Source organism: Vulpes vulpes, chromosome 9 (assembly GCF_048418805.1).
Source record: "Vulpes vulpes isolate BD-2025 chromosome 9, VulVul3, whole genome shotgun sequence".
NCBI lineage: Eukaryota > Metazoa > Chordata > Mammalia > Carnivora > Canidae > Vulpes > Vulpes vulpes.
Window position 1 is genome coordinate 45,516,184 of NC_132788.1, and position 17,701 is coordinate 45,533,884.

At 37.4% G+C, this 17,701-nt stretch overlaps 1 protein-coding gene across 11 annotated transcripts in view; it reads right to left on the reverse strand.

The window, feature by feature from the left end:
* The window catches only part of STARD13 (StAR related lipid transfer domain containing 13), a 519,929-nt gene that overhangs the window by 27,301 nt on the left and 474,927 nt on the right, over window positions 1-17,701 (reverse strand). For all 11 annotated transcript variants that reach the window (XM_072719982.1, XM_072719984.1, XM_072719983.1 and 8 more), the window contains one exon: window positions 9,246-9,309. In XM_072719982.1, the coding sequence (XP_072576083.1) occupies window positions 9,246-9,309 (64 nt within the window). The remainder of the gene's footprint in view (window positions 1-9,245; window positions 9,310-17,701) is intronic.

Consider the following 17,701-nt stretch of genomic DNA (forward strand, 5'->3'; position numbering starts at 1 on the left):
ATCCAAATATGCTCATGTAATTAATTTTCCAGCTTCAAAACCTTCAGCGTCCCCTGGCCTTCCTAGCATGACATTCTTTAGCATGGCATTCAAAGCCCTTTCAACCCGCCTGCAATGTACTGTTCTTGCCTCATTTCAGTTGTGTCTTTCAATTTCACTGCTCTCTGTTCCCTGGCCTGTTCTCTTTGAAGCCTTCCCTGACTGCTCCAAGGCAATGACTACCTTCTCCCCTGAGCAATATTGCATTTGGATTAGATCTTTGTTATAGCCTTTATTCTAATGATAATTTAAGCTTATGCCACTCGCATCCACTGTCAATCATGAGAGGTAAGCTCAAGAGAAGAGCTTGTGTTCTGGTGTCTTATTCCTATTTATATCCTCCCTAATGTCAAGCACATAGTAACTGCTCCATATTTTTTTTGTTATTTGAATTAAGTTTGTTTTGTTTTACTTTGGCATCTGGTTCTAAGACCTGTTTCCAAATTCTGGTAACACCAGTTAGGAGCTTAGATAATTGTTTGCAAATTGCTTACTCTCTCCAAAGTAAGTGTCTATCACTCATGAAATGGGACTAAAAATAGGCCCTGCCTCATAGGTTTGCTGAAGGAGCTATGTGAAATAATACATTTAGGAGGGCCTCACTTAGGAGTATTTGTTATTTTCTAGTGTTTGCTCAAATACTTACCTATATATTGCCTATCTAAGAAGATTGCTTACCTATTTTTTTACATAACTAATGTCCACTTTAACTTAATTTGTTTTTTAAAGATTTTATTTACTTATTCATGAGAGACACAGAAAGAGAGGCAGAGACACAGGCAGAGGGATAAGCAGGCTCCTTGAGGGAAGCCTGATGTGGGACTCGATCCTGGGACTCTGGGACCAAGCCCTGAGCCAAAAGCAGACGCTCAACCACTGAGCCATCCAGGCATCCCAACTTTCCTTAATTTTTTAATACATTCTATTCTCAATGAAAACAGATGCTCAGTCAATAAGTATTGGTATCTCCCCATTCTTGCTTGTTTTTTGAAAATCTAGATGCATACAAGTTGGACTCAGTGACAAATTTGAACATTCACATATGGTGGAAGATGGGAGAAAGGAAAAAACTAAAGTACTAATGGAGAATTCCATAGCTTTGGGATCACAGTAGGACATAGCTTTGGGTTTAAAAAAAGTTATAGAAAGATTTGACAAAAAAGTTTTTAAACATGTACTTGTATAAATGTTAAAAAGTACAGATTCCAGGATGATGAATCAAAGTTATACTGTCTTTGTAGCATTTTAGATTTCTCACTCCCTGTGATTGATACAATAAGACATGATATTTGAGGGCCATTTATATATAAGGCACCATTGCATATCACATTTCAGGAAACTAGTGAAAAGAAGTTTATTTATTATTATTTTTTTAAATAAATTAATTTTTTACTGGTGTTCAATTTACCAACATACAGAATAACACCCAGTGCTCATCCCGTCAAGTGCCCCCCTCAGTGCCCGTCACCCATTCATCCCCACCCCCCTCCCTAGTTCGTTTCCCAGAGTTAGGAGTCTTTATGTTCTGTCTCCCTTTCTGATATTTCCCACACATTTGTGAAAAGAAGTTTAAATTATCATTCTGAAATAGCCCGTTTGGCAAATTCTTTTTGAGAACGAATAAAAAGATAAACTTTTAAAGAAAATGTAGATATTTTAAATAGAAACTATGATATTTAGTGTGGGTTCTAACAAGCTCTCTCTCACGCTAGTCCAAACTTGGTTACTGATGCTAGCAAACCACATACTAGTTGGATAAGGATTCCTTTATTTTGGTCAAGAAAATATGCCAAGCTGGGCACTGCGGACTGGACTGGAAAGCCTGCCTCTGTCTTCTCGACTCTAAGAGCTTATTATACTAGCTTTGAGCAACAGGAATGTATTTGCAATCCAACCAAGGCATGTGAAACAGTGGTAAAGTCCTGGAAAAAAAAGGCCAATAGTTCAGGGAAATTTTGCAGTATTTAGATCTTTTGAACCAAAACAAACAAAGGAAAACCAAAGCAATAAAAAATCAAACAAAACAAAGAAAAAAGATAAAACACCCATTCTCCTTTTGCATCTTGTATATATAATTATCATAGTATGTCCCAAAGGGTAGTGACATGATTCTGTTTTTTCTTCTACCAGTGCAGAATCTTTCAAGCTACTGATAGTGACCTACAGTAAGAAATTTTCCATCACAGCTTAAGGTACACATATATTACAATAAACAAACTGATGCTATAATCGTTATTCCTTGTTTGTACTCTGATATTTTATAATCTAGTTTGGTCTGTTTCATTTAAAAAAAATATTCTCACTTACAAATTGATTTCACAACCCACCAATGTGTCATGATCCAAAGTATGAAAAACACACTGCACTAGAGTTTAAGTTTTTTTTTTTTTAAATACATTAGGGCCCAGACTATCCCACACACACTTTCTAGTAATAATTGTACAAGTGTACTGATTAGGAGGTGTTAAAAATAATCTGTTTGATAATGTTTGCTGAGGCTAAAAACAAATAGTTTGATTACTTAGGAATGCAAATCTCTAGGAATCAGATATACTTATGAGAAAAATATACACCAAACAAACTTTAATCTCCCATCTCAGTGGTTTAGTAGACCATGGAAATACAGACACAGTGTTCGAATTCTAACAAAAGGTTCTCATGGTTCTTGTGGCCAAGATGGCTAACTGTGTTTGATGTTACAGACAGTTTTGCTGGTAACTGGTTGAGCAGCTCACACCCAAAGAGTGTGATCAAAAGGCTAAATGCAACTAAGGGAGAAATCTGTGAAGGATGCCACAAAGTTATGTGCATTTTAAGAATAACTTGAATGAGCCAGAAGAACTCACATTTTTTAGGTATGAATATGGCACAAGGTAATTCACTAAGTGATCACATGGTGCTCTTTTTGAGAGTCAATTTTCTCAGCTGTAAATAGGGATGATAATAATACACATCTACCATGACTTGTCAACAGAACCAAAAGTGATTATATGTGAAAATGCCACATAAGCCTTAAAGTGCAAGATAAAGTTAATTACTGTTGTTAGAGACTGGTGATATTGAGATGTATAGAGATCTTAACAGAACTGAAGGATGGCCTGTTAATAAGATGAAGTTTCATGAAATAAAATATAACGACCCTAACTTCAGAAATCAACTATAGTGTGTGCAGGATGGAATGGACTTGGTTTAACTGCAGTTCCTATTAATACCTTTGAGAGTTGTAGTGGATTTAAACTTCATGTGAGTTAACCGTGTGATGTGGTTGCCAGACTAAGACACCAACTTTAAGATGCCTAACCAAAAGCATGAATCTCAAGACTCTGAAGAGGTGCACACTGGTCACATACATCAGAAACACATTTTAAGACATGCATGGAAAAGGGTGTATTTCTAAAGAATAGTAATTAGGATGGCCAGGGATCTAGGAACCACAACCTCCTGTGAATGATGATTGAAAGAACTAACAGTTTGGTTTCAAAATGAGAAATGTAAAGCAGTGCTTTTCAAAGTGTGGTCAAGGGGCCACCGGTCCCCAAACTACGCAGTCTTTGATGAGGTAAAAGTACAGACCTAAGAAGTAAGCATTAAAAAAGTTGGTCACCATTTGATAAGGCTGTGTTATCCAAGTTCATGAACAGAGTGGCTCTGTCTTACCGAACAGGGTAGAGACCAGTTTGGGTGTCACACAAATATTACCACGTATGATATTTCAAGATTAGTTTATCTACCATAACACAAAGTAGATCATGTACAGGATCCAGTGTTTCACAGAATGATAATCACAGGAATTGGCTGGTGATGAAGGACTGAAGATGAATTTTGAAAATACAGCTTCACTTACTTCATTTTGAATAGAAGGTAAAAAGGAATACCTTCAGCTTTTAAAAATTACTTTAAAACCTCTTCTTTCGTTGTAGTCAATATACTCTGTGAGACTGGTTTATGATGACTAGTATTAAAGCAAAGAAACATTTAGATATACATCTTTCCTTTGAGTGTAGTGTTACTGGCAATCCAGCCTAAATTAGGTAACAAACAGGAAACTCGCTGTCAGAAATACTCGAAGTCCTGGCATTTGATTGAAGTGTGTGAATAAGCATTTACTATGAGAAACTGCTATTTCAAAGTAAGCTTTTTGTTTAGTTTTGACAGTTGAACAACAAAAAGGATACGAGTATAATCATGATTCTTCATATTAACTGCCTATACATACACTTTCAATAAAATTGTGGGCAGTTTTGTAACTCTTTTCTATTTCCCACTACATTTGGTTTGTTTATATTCATTGAAATGAAACTTCTGTGTTTGTTGCATCTAATAATAAAACAATGGGGTTTGTATTTTCTATAACTTTTTCATTTCATATTTCTAATAACTCGTTTGTACTGAATTTTACAAAAGTATCCTGGTCAGTGGCAGACTGGGAATTAAAAATAGAACAAACAAAACCCAAGCCACTCACTATAGACAGTTTGAGAAACTCTGTTCTAGATTGAGAAGAGGTCAGAAAACTTTCTCTGAAGGGTCAGACAGTAAACCTCATAGGTGCCTGGGGGCATGCAGTTTCTGCCAGACCAACTCAACTCTGCTGTCCTTGCAAGAAGAAGGAGTGTGGCTTTGTTGTAATACAACAATTGGTTTGCCAACCTCTGTCTAGAAGATAGGGCTGAAGGGTTGCTGTATAAAAAGGGAAATATATACTTGGTGCTGCTTCAGAGAAAAGAGCTAGAATCCAATAGGAAGTTTACATCAAATCAGCTTTTAGCTTATTATTCAGAAGACTTCTAGTCATTGGAAATGAACTACCTTGCAATGCATCAAACTCAGCGTATCTGGATGCCCACAAGCAGAGGCTGAGTGACCTATGAGTGATCCCCTTAGAAGCAAATCCTGTAATGGACAAGAGGCTAGAGAAGATGACAGGACATCCCTTCCAACTTGAGGATCCTATGGTTCTAGGCTATTCATGCAATGGTCTTCAAACTGTTAATATTTCCAGGCCAAGTGAATGCTAGAATACGTCATTTTTCTCTCACTTCACCCTGCTGTCTGGAGCTGCAAAGAGGCGTCTGATTTGATGGGAGAGACGGTTGGGTAGGGGTAGGCGGGGTCGTGTGTGAAAGGGTGAGGGGGTGGGGTGGGGTGGGGTGGGGTGGAGATCAGGCCGCCTTGGGCAGCAGTGGCAGCAACTTTGAAATGCTGATGGCATCCAGGCCAGGAGAGGCTGGCTGTAAGGTGGCAAGGTGGCAAGCAGTCATGGTTTCTGTGTTGCTCTCCACCTCTGCTCATGATTTCAGAGAGCTTTATTAAAACTATAACTTTAACCGGAACCTTTTGGAGCTACTTTTTCTCTGTTGGGAAATCTTAGGGAAGAGTCTCGTGTGCGTACGTGTCCTTCTCTTTCCTCATTTAACAGACAGCCTTATTGGATCCTTCGGTCTCTGACTCTTAACTTTGAATAGAAGTCAGCCCACATACATGCTAACCATAACTGGGGGATTTTAAAGTCATTGTGAAGAAAGTGTGAATTGTGTAGTTAATAATGGAGAAGAAACACTTTTCTGAGAACAATTAGCTCCGCCTGTGCCTTGGGGCTTTTAATTTAGATGGAGCGCTGATATTTGGCTTTTTCTGCAAAAATGAGAACATTCTTGGTTGAAATTATATATTCCTCAGAGACAAACGCCAACCAGACACTGCAAAAGAAAGGTTTCCCCCCACCCCGATGGAATTTGGCTGTATCTTTACACTAAAAACAGGAGTCCACACAAGTCCACAGCTGCAAAAGGCAGCTAATCCATAGTTACATAGAAATTTAGAAGTGCATCTCCCAAAAAGTTAACTGGAGCTGAGTGGCTGAGTCCACCTGTTCACAAGATGGTATGTACCACTTGCAGGGCTGCAGGGGGAGGAGTCTGAAGTCAGTAAGCCTTTCAGTGAGGTGTGTGGCCGAGATTGAGAATTCTCTTCTCTACCTGACTCTCACAGTGACAGGGGAGGTTACCTTGAATCTCAGAAGAATCTCTTTTCCCTTCTGCAAAGAGAAAATCCTGTGGTACCATCTGGAGGTGGGTAGGCAGGTGTGATTTCATTTTTTGGGGGGCTTTACAACTAGCATTTGATGAACAAGAAAAAGTGCATGCCTAACTAAGTATGAAGGAGGCTTCACCATTCTCATCTATTTGTGGACTTGTTTGTCTGTCTTGGGTGAACCCATCAAACTCTTCAAAATTAAAAAAAATCAGATGAGAAAAAAATGGCAAGCCGAGCAAATGAGAGTCACTGTGAGAGATCCAGAGATACATTTCCCTGAAGACATGAAATAAATCGTGGCCTTTTGTGTACATGGCAAGAAACATTCCTCTTCTAAAAACAACAATAAAATATATAACTGTATGCATTGGCAGGGAAACTCTTCTGGGTCTCAGACCAAGTGCCAGAAGCTCACTCAGCCTCCACTATATTTCTGAATTCTTTGAAAGGCAAGGAGGGGCAGTTTGGTGCCTGAATATCTAGGATCAAACCCTGCCTATTTCTTCTTCTTCCTTTTTTTTTTTTTTTAAAGATTTTATTAATTTATTCATCAGAGACTCAGAGACAGAGGCAGAGACACAGGCAGAGGAAGAAGCAGGCTCCTTGCAGGGAGCCTGATGCAGGACTCGATCCCAGGATCCTGGGATCACGACCTGTGCCAAAGGCAGATGCTCAACCACTGAGCCATGCAGGCATCCCATACTCTGCCTATTTCTGTGTGACTTTGAGGAAGTAATTACTTCTGCATCTGTGACATGGAGTCAGTGATGAAGAATGGTGTCTGGCATACAGGAAGCTCCGTAGGAGTGTTTGCTGCCCACACAGACAGGGAAGCAAGCATACACAGCCCCTTCAGAGGCCCCAAAAAGGAGAAAGAATAAGTGTGGCTCCAGACAGGCGATTTGGGGATGACCTTCTGCAGAATTAAGCATGTCTGGGCCTCTGCAGATTAGAGATGAGGATTATTACATTTTTATTTCTTGGATTGCCTAAAATGGGGATGTACCTAGAGGAAATGCTGCTGGTCTTATTTTCCTTCCAAAGAAACTAATTCCAGAGTGACTGCAGGGTCACATGGTTCTTTCCTCAAGTTTCACTTTCTATATTTGAATCACTTGACCTATTCCTAGCCTGTATTTTATTTACTTATCTATTTATCTATTTATTTATTTGCAGTAAAATAAAGGAGGAGCCTATGACTTGTGAAAGGGGCAGATGACAGAAATGCATGCCCCACACAGGGCCTCTTGCATAATTGCTTCGACCACAGCCCCAGATGGTGGTGGAAACCACATGTTGAAATTATTTATTCAGAAATTCAGGACACGTCTTCTCAGTTTACAATGTGAAAAGCAGTATTTTATTCGAGTGCATGCATTTGTGAGGCCTCGAGCTAAGTAGGGGCTGTCAGGGTGTGTGCCACTATATCCAACATCAGGAGTAAATTAAGAATGTCAGAAATACTGAAGTGACCGACTTACAGAGGAGTTTTTGTGAAGGTAACACATAAATAGCCCCACAATGGTATTTGGGTCCATCTCACATATGGGTTTTTGAAAAGCTGGTGATAGGGTGAGAATCCAATCACTCCACTTGGTTGAAAACAAATCCTGTCATTAGTTTTTGTCTTCTGTAATACACTGTAGCTACAGATCTGTATAGGAAGCTGTATAGACCAGCCACCATTTAGACACACAGGCGTGGCTGTGTTAGCTTTAATAAGAACCATGTGTTACAACCAAAACAACATCTGACCCTCATGCTTCAAATAGTATGTATGCTTCTCAAGGGGTCTATTCAGCCAGACAGCTGTTGGGACGTTTATTCCCACGTTTTTAATTTGTCTTTGGCCTAGACAAATTGCTCATATTTTAATATTTCTGTGGATATTGTTTTTCACTGTTTTACCTCATTAGCTTAAATCTTTTTGTTTTTTAACTCAAACCCCAAATTGTTTTTAAGGTGAGGTCAACCAAAATTCATTTGCTTTTTTTTCCCCGATGGGTGTTTTTTTAGAACAGAAATTCAAGTTAAAGTTATTTTTAAAGATAAGGTTACTCAAGAGTGACTTAAAATCCATTGGATTTAATGATTTCTCTGTGTAGACCAGGATAAAGAGCACTTTCTTTTGACTCAAAGATGTTTTCTCTGCTTCTTCAAAATATAATGAGGCTTGACTTGTTACATATTGGAGATGTGAAATGAAAAAAAGTTATTAACAATATTTTTACTCTGAATTTCCCAAAAGGATCAATTCAATGAGAGAGAGAGAGACAGAGACAGAGACAGAGGTCTTTCAGCATAGCAGTGGCTATGAGGAGCCTCAGTTTTGGAGTTAGGCATGCCTGGGCTTGAAACTCTGCTCTACCACTAGCTGAAAGATTATGAACAAATGACAACCTGCTTAAGTTTTACTTTTCTAGGAAACAGAGGATTCCTACCTCACTGGATTAAATGAAATCATGTACGGTAAGTATATAACGTAGCTCCTAGAAAACTGTAAGATCTCAATAAAGCCCAGCTTTACTTTAGAACTGAAACCTCCAGTCTCATTCATACAGATGGAATAGAACATGTGAGTCTTAGAACAGGGAGGGAGCTTAGTGACTCTTAAAATGGAATGAAATTCCTTGTGACTAGAGAAGAGTGCATGTGGGGAGAAGGCAGGCTCAGCATCTTGTTGCTATGCTCCCTGTGACCCCCTCAACCATTATGAAATGAACCTACCTGAGGATGAGCACATCTTCCAGCATACTTGGAAATAAAATGCTATTGGAAAGGAGGAAGCAGAAGACATTTGGCATGGACCCAGGGTTCTTTTCTGTATTCTATTAATCTGTGAATCACTGTGGAGTATTTGAGTCTGATACGGAGTGGGTATTTACAACTAAAGAAACTTCTAAAAGATGACCATAAAAAGACATGTCATATCTTTATGCAAACCCTCTGATGAAAACTACAGCAAAATGAAATGGTGAAATGAATGAACCTTGGCCTGGGTTTCTAATGGACTTATTTATGATGATTATAAGATGGGATATTTGGAGAACAGATATAGTTGTTCAGGTATTTCAGAATTCTGCTTGGTTTCACGTTTTTAATCTATGAACACAAGCTTCTTTTGTTAATATAATCATGATCTTAGCAAGATCATATAATCATGATCTTACCTTTTTCCTTTGGAAGTTCACATCAAGTTTCATTGAGGCACACTTGTTCAATGTATTTAGTCGTCTAAAAAGAAAGAAAAAGGTGATGATTGCTACCACTAATAAACCTAAATTTTCTTTTCAGTTTGATAACTCTCATTTATTGCCAACACAGTTGAAAGTGCAGGAACAAGAAGTTACGTCCCAAGAAAGTACTGCACCCACTCAAGATGTGCTATCCAAGCGCTCCTGTTGGTCCTCCAGAATTGAGAGGACTCCTCTGTGGAGCCTGTCAATCCCCACCCAGTCTTTTCCTGGCTTCCCTTTCCACTGTTCTTGGAAACCACGAGCAGTCATTTTAGCTCTGCTTTCCTCAGCCCCCAAATTTGCCACCTTGATCATGCTAGCCCCCAAATTTGGATCAACTCAACCTTCACCCCTGCTCTTGGGCTGTGGGGTACAGAGGGAAAAATAACTCAGTGCTGAATTATATGGGCTACAGACTAAATTGTGTCCCCACCAAAACTCATATATTGCAACCCTAACCCCCAGCACGACTGTATGTGGACTAAAAAGTAACAGGTTAAATGAGATCATAGCAAAGAGCCTAGATCCAACAGAATTGGTTCCTTATAAGGGGAGACACCAGAGAGCTGGCTCTCTCTCAATCTACCATGTGAGAACACAGTGAGAAGGTGGCTGTCTGCTAGTCAGAGAGAGAGAGAGTGCTTACCAGGAACCAAGCCCTGCTGGCACCTTGATCTTGGACTTCCCAGCCTCCAGAACTGTGAGAAAATAAATGTCTGTTGTTTAAGACACTCACTCTGTGGTATTTTGTTATGGCAGCCCGTGCTGACGAATAAGTACATTTTGATTTTCAGCCTCAGCTGGGCTCCCAAAATTGCTACCCAGCATTCCTTTCATTTTTTTCTCTGGTTGGCTCCCAATCTCAGATTGTGAAAAATATTCCAACCCCTCAACCGGGGATTTAGCCACCACTGCCGGTGAGAAAATATAGCTGAATATAAGCTATTAGACAGCAATTCTTTTAATAATCCTTTCCTTCATCATAAAAAATGATGTTCCTATTCTTTTTCAAAGCTAACCCTTTAACCGTGTTTTGATTTCAACATCCATCACTTCATCTGGGACTGTGGTATCTCATTCATTCCCTTACCTCAGCAGGTTTTCTCAACTGCTTTCTTCTTTTGAAGCTTATCCCTGTCTTGAGCAAATTGACTAATCAATTAGTTAACTACCTAAATAATCATGATCACACAAACTATTAATTTTCCCTTCAATCCTAATTTTTTCATCAAGCAACTATGCTACCTACCCTGATATTCCCTTCCTTATACTACTCAATTTGCTGAGAACGGCCTCAATTTTCATTCATTCACTCTTCAATCCACTATAGTATGATTTCATAAAATGCTTTTTGCAAATACCTTTACTGTTTTGTTTTACCTGATTACTTTTTAAAAATCATAGATATTGAATGCATACAGTTTAGAGATCAAACATTACAGCCCTCTTGTCCTTTTCCATTTACTCCTCTTTGGAGGCAACTCTTTCACTTGTCTCTTTTGTTGGCATTTACCTCTGACAACATTATTTATGCTGTTAATTCTTGATTTTTCAGTTCAAATAATTATTTATAGACTCTGTTCTATTAATGATGAAATTTACTTTTTCTCATCCCTTACCTCCCCCACAGACATTCATACCCTATATGTCTTATAGTTATGTCGTAATTTCCTAACTTTAAAAAATATTTATTATTTGAGAGAGAGACAGTGTGTGAGAAAGAGAGAGAGAAAGAGAGAGAGAGAGAGGGAGAGAGAGAGAGAGCGCACACACATGAGCCGCAGGGAGGGGCAGAGGGAGAGGAAGAAGCAGACTCCCTGCTGAGCAGGGAGTCTGATGTGGGGCTTGATTCCAGGACCCTGAGATCATGACCTGAGCCAAAAGCAGATGCTTAACCAACTGAACCACCCAGGTTTCCCAATAATTTCATAATTTTTTAATATATCAATAGTGTTTATTACATTTATTATTGACCATGTAAACGCTGTCACATGTATTTTGTACTCTGATTACTTTTTCTTCCATTCTCAACTTTTCATTATCCCAGGAGTTGATAAGCCTCCTGTTTGTTTCCTTAGTTTTCAATATATTTCTTCCTAAATTCGAACTCAAACACTTCCTTAGTTATCTAATTCCCTAAGTGTCTTAATCTACTAATCTAATTTCCTGATGACCCCTCTCTCAGAGCCATCTGACCTATTCTTGTTGTTTTTTTTTCTGTTGTTCCATTTTATTTTATTATCATGGGCTGATCAAATTTCTCAGTATTCAGATTGTCAGATTCTTTTGGAGTATGTTTTCTGACATTCTGGAGCTGAGTTACAAAAGAGGCCCAAGAACCTCAATATTTGGAGCATAAGTAGACTGTCAGTGAAGTCCCTATTTTCAATTAAGTGTCTCACCTTCAGCTATGTCTGGTGTCCTTCTGTTTTAAGCTCTCCAAGGAATAAACTTCTAGTTTTATGCTGATGTGGGGAAGAAAAATCACCTAGATATAAATTGGGGGAGTAAACTGAGTGCTCTACCTACTTTAAAAAGGAATTTCAAACAATCTTCTCCTTTTTGGCCTACCTTAAATGCCATTCCTCATTTTGGAGCTTTTTAGTATTATTATGGTACAGATTGAGTTAGTTTATGACTTACTTCACTGACCACTTAGCTTTTATTTCTTGGGCTAACCAGGTTCTCTACTACATTTTTTCTGTTTTTCTGCTTTGAAAACTTTGTAGCTGTGGTGACTCTTTGTACAGACATTTGCTTTTGTAAAGGAATCTCTCTAAATCAGTGAGAATTTAGAAAGCAAGAAAATTCAGATATTCAATCTCCCATCTTTTTTTTTTTTTTTTTTTTTTTTTGTAGTCTAGCTATACATCAGCTTTAAATCTTCAGCTCAATGAGTTTTGGCAATTTTAACTACCCTCAAACAAAGTAAAGAAATTTTTTCATGTCAGAAAGTTCTCTTGTGCTCCTTTACCATCAATTCTCTTCACCACCACATCCCTTCCCACCACACCCAGGGGCATCCTCTTTCTGATTTCTATCACCAATAGACTGATATTGCCAATTTTGATTATCATAAAAATGGAAATCACATGGTATGTATGTTTGTGTCTCTGGCTTTTTTTTTTTCAGTCAACACAATGTTTTTGAGATTGGTCTAGTTTGTTGAGTATAGCAGTAATCATTCCTAAAAATTGCTGAGTAGTTTTCCATGGTATGAAGATATACAATTGGTTTGCATACTCTTTTGCTGATGGACACTTAGGCTGCTTCCAGTTTTGACCAATGACTTTTTGTTCATCAAATTCCATATCTTCTTTTTAGTAAAGAACCTATTTGTAGCAATAAGTACTAATTACCACTCTCCATTCCTTGAAACTCTTCTCTTTGGCATTCAAGATTGTGAATTCTCTCATGTCTCTAAACACTGTCTCTTTCTTGTCACCAAGCAGTACTTGCCCCTTAACTACTACTATTTTTTAGAATTTAGTCTTTGCTCTTTTTACTCTTTATGAATATACTGAAGTATCTTATCCCATCTTAAAATAAATTAGACTCTGATGATACCTAATCCTCTTACTCTAGCCTACCTCACTTGAGGCCCAGAGTTACATATCTAACTACTCATTAATCTCACCCATTTGTGGGGTTCTGCTGGCCCTTCAAACTCAACTTCCATAACTGAGTTCATTGTGTTCTCTTCAAAACCTGTTTCTGCTACTTAATGTCTTATCTTGATTAAGAGCATCACCAAGTAGGCTACCCAAACTGTAAAATGGAATCACCCTGACACTTCTTTAAGACCTGTATTCATTTGATCACCAAGTCCTATCAATTATACATCCATGGTATTTTTTTAAATTTTATTTTATTTTAAAGATTTTATTTGTTCATGAGACACACACACACACACACACACACACACACACACACACAAAGAGGCAGAGACACAGGCAGAGGGAGAAGAAGGCTCCATGCAGAGAGCCCGATGTGGGACTCCATCCCGGGTCTCCAGGATCACACCCTGGGCTGAAGGCAGTGCTAAACCACTGAGCCAACCAGGCTGCCCTATCCATGGTAAATTTTTGAAGTCTTGCCTTTCTTTGGGCTCTACTTTGGTGCTTTCTTATCTTTTACCTAAAGTCAGGCAATAGCTTTTGAATTGGTTTCACTACCACTTCAAATGCTTATTAACATTGAAACTGGTTCCATTCTCAACTTTTTCTCATGTCACTCATTTATTTAAAAATATTTGATGACTTCCCTCATTTTCAGCCATCTCCAGTTTAACCACTGACTACACATTAATTAGTGTCAAATATAATAAGCAACCCTGAATTAGAAACTGATCATTTAGTCTGAAGCTATCTTTAGCATAGGCTTGGCCTTTGCTCTTATAACTGACAGCCTATCTTTTTGGCCAGTTCCATATATGTTAACATTGTTGTGTAAGAGCTAAGAGTAGTATGTGAGGTAAATTTTATATATACATTCTCACTTGGATATATAATGAAATCATAAGAGCTTAATAAGTCCACATTGCTCATTTGGCAGCTCTGTAACAAGTTTGTTTAGGTAAGGGTTGCCTGTTATTTGTAAAATATGCTTTTCTAATGACCTTGTTCTTTCATTATAGTTTGGAAGTACAAACAAACCTTTTTATTGCATGCAAAAGTTTTTGATCTACTACATATACAAAAGCCTCAAAGGGCTCATCCTTTATATACCACATACCTGAATATGCTTTATACTTTCTGACACAAACAGAAGTTCATTTATTATTTTTTAAAACTAGAGACTCAAATGAGATTTGACTACCTAGATTTAGGTCTTTTTATCTCCCCTAAACTCAGATATTCGCTGGCACCTTAAGAACTGCTCCTCTACTTGGAGAAAATATTAGCAAAATCTGTATCTCATAAAGGACTTATATCCAGAATACATTAAGAACTCCATAATAAATTCTATAATAAGTCAAACAGTCTGATTTTTAAGATGTGCAAAATATTTGAACATATAGTTCTAAAAGAAGATAGTCAAATGGCAAATAAGCAGATGAAAAGATGTTTAGCATCAGTAGTCATGGAAGAAATACAAATTAAAATAGTAAGACACCACTACATACACTGTAGTGCCTAAATTAAAACCACTGAAAATATTAAGTTTTAGCAAAGACATAGAACCACTGAAGCTTCCAAAAGGATGCAGCCTCTTTGGAAAATAATTTAGCAATTTCTTATAAAATTAAACATATTCTTAGCACTGGACCTAGCAATTCTGCTGTTAGTTATTTATATCCAAGATAAAATAAATCATACACTCATACAAAGACCTATACTTGAATGTTCACAGCAGATTTATTTGGCAAATAACCAAAAAGTGCAAATAACCCAAAAGTCCCTTAATTGGCAAATAGAAATAAAAATTGTGGTATATATGTATAATGAAATATTCAACAATACAAAGGCACTGACTACTGATACATACAACAGAATGGATGAGTCTCAAAGGCATTATGTTAAGTGAAAGAAGTCAGGCATATACTATATATTTGCATTTATACAAAATTTTAGGAAAGGTAGAACTGTAGTGACAGAAGACAGTTCAGTGTTTGCCAAATGCTAGCAATAGAGAACTTTTTGAGATAATGGAATGTTCTATATTGTGATTGTATTGATAGTTACATAACTGTATATATTTGGCAAAATTCATCAAGTTGTATATTTTAAGTTGGTGAATTATTTTGAATGTATAGTATACTTCAGTAAAGCTAAATAAAAAATACTGTAAGTGAGTGACATCAGTGAGAATGGTGGAATAAAAATCTCTAACACCCTGGTCCTCTATAAAAGCAAGAATAATATTGGCAATAATTATCAAAATCAACTTTTTAAGAACTCTGGAAATTAATAAAGGCTCGAGACAATTCAAGGACTATGAAAAATGGTTGAATTTATGTAAGAACAATGAAGTTGGAGACATCTGAACTTGTCCTATTTTCATGTTTCTTTCCTCAGTTCTGTAGAAGCTTAGAAAAACACAGATCACAATCAGAGTTGCTGTGAAAAACTGGCAGCCTAGAAGCCACTGGAGAGGGCAGAATGAGTTTGGCTCCCCAAAAACTCCATTATTAAAGAACTGTCATTATCTGAGCTGTTTGGCAATTCCCTGAATGCCCCCATTCACAGGACTTATCTTCATTTAACCTGACTCTGAGCTCATCACTGAACACAGTTTTTATCCCTAGGGTGTTTGTCAAAAACGATCAGTGGCAATTATTTAACATCACATCTGCCTGAAATGGTAACAACATTTGGGCCAAAAAAGATATGAACCAAAGGAAGTAAAAAGAATAGCTGTAGGAATGAGATGTCCATAGGGGATTTAGAAGAGTTTTTTTTTTTTTCTTTTTAGAAAAGTTCTAACATATTCTTAGGAATCTAGAAGGCCAAGCACATATGCACAACTGTGTGCATACCTGGAAAAGGCATAAGAAGGTCCTAATTTCTCACTTCTGTCTGGCATTGCTGATCTGCACAAGGAGGCTAAGTCAGAGTTATCAGCTTCCTGCTAGAGCATTGAAACCATAGCCAAATAGACACAAAGTGCCCTTGGCAAAGGCTGGGTGACATACTACAGGTTCAAGGCACTTAAGGAAATCTCTGTCCAATCATTTGCTGACCACTAAACTAACCAAGTAGAAACTTCATTGGTAATATATTGTAAAGGATTCAGACTTTAGAGAACTAGTTGAGGAAAGTCTTTAAACAGTAGCAACAGTAACAAATCTTGGTGGGGGGAGGTCTGATTTTGAGAGCAGATACATTATAATGCTTAAAATGTCCAATATTAAGTGAAAAATTACAAGACAACAAACCGATTCTGAAGTTTAGGTGGAGAGGCAAAAGATCCAGAATAGCCAACACAATATTGAAGCAGAAAAAGAAAGTTGGAGGAATGATACTACCCAACTTCAAGACTTACTATAAAGCTAAAGTAATCAAAACACTATGATATTGGTAAAAGAACAGACAAGTATACCAATGAAATAAAATAGCCCAGAAATAGACCCACAGAAGTATGGTCAACTGATCTGTGACAAAGGAGCAAAGGTGATACAACAGAGAACTGATAGTCTTTTTTTTTTTTTTCCTGATAGTCTTTTTAACAAATTGTGTTGAAACAACTGAACTTCTACACACACACACAAAAAAAAATGCGCCTAGACATAGACTTTAAATCCTTCACAAAAATCAACTGAAAATGAATCACAAACCTAGATATAAACACAAAATTATAAAACTCCTAGAAGATAACATAGAAGGAAATCTAAATGGCCTTACATTTGATTATAAGCTTTTTAGATACAACACCAAAGGCATGATCTATAAAATAAACAATTGATAAACTGGGCTTCATTAAAATTAAAAACTTCTGCTCTATGAGAGACAATGTCAAGTGTGTGAGAAGATAAGCTATAGACTTGGAGAAAATATCTGCAAAAAGCATGTCTGATAAAGGACTATTATCTAATATATATGAAGAATTCTTAAAATGCAATACAAAAAAACAACCCAACTAAAAAATAGGCAAACAATCTGAACAGATACTTCACCAAAGAAGATACACAAATGACAAGCAAGCAATATAAAAGGATGCTTACCATCATATGTCATTACAGAATTGCAAATTAAAATAGCCATGAGACAAACATGATACACCTATTAGAATGACAAAATTCTAAAACACTGACCACACCAAATGCTGATGAGAATGTGGAACACAGGAATGCTCAGTCATTGCTGTTGGGAATGCAAAATGGTACAGCACTCTGGAAGATAGTTTGGTAGTTTCTTACTGGCAAATATACTCTTGCCATAGGATTGAGCAATTGTACTCCTTGGTATTTGTCCAAATGAGTTGAAAACTTATGTACACATAAAAACCTGCACAGGAATGTTTATAGCAGCTTTGTTCATAAGTGTGAAGACTTGGAAACAACAGATATCCTTTAGGAGGTGAACAGAGAATTTAACTATAATACATTCAGACAATGGAATATTATCCAGCGCTAAAAAAGAATTGAGCCGTCAAGCCACAAAAAGGTATGTTACTGAGTGAAAGAAGCCAATCTGAGAAGGCTACATACTGTGTGATTCCAACTATAAGACAATCTGGAAAATGGAAAATTATGGATACATTAAAAAGATCAGTGGTTATCAAGAGTTAGGAGGGAGGGAGGGCTGAAGAGCTAGGGCATAAAGGATTTTCAGGCTGTGAAACTATTTTGTATGGTTCCGTAATGGTGAATACAAATCATTACACATTTATTTAAGCCAGTGAATTTGTAAGACTAAGAGTAAAACCTAATGCAAATTATGGACTTTGAG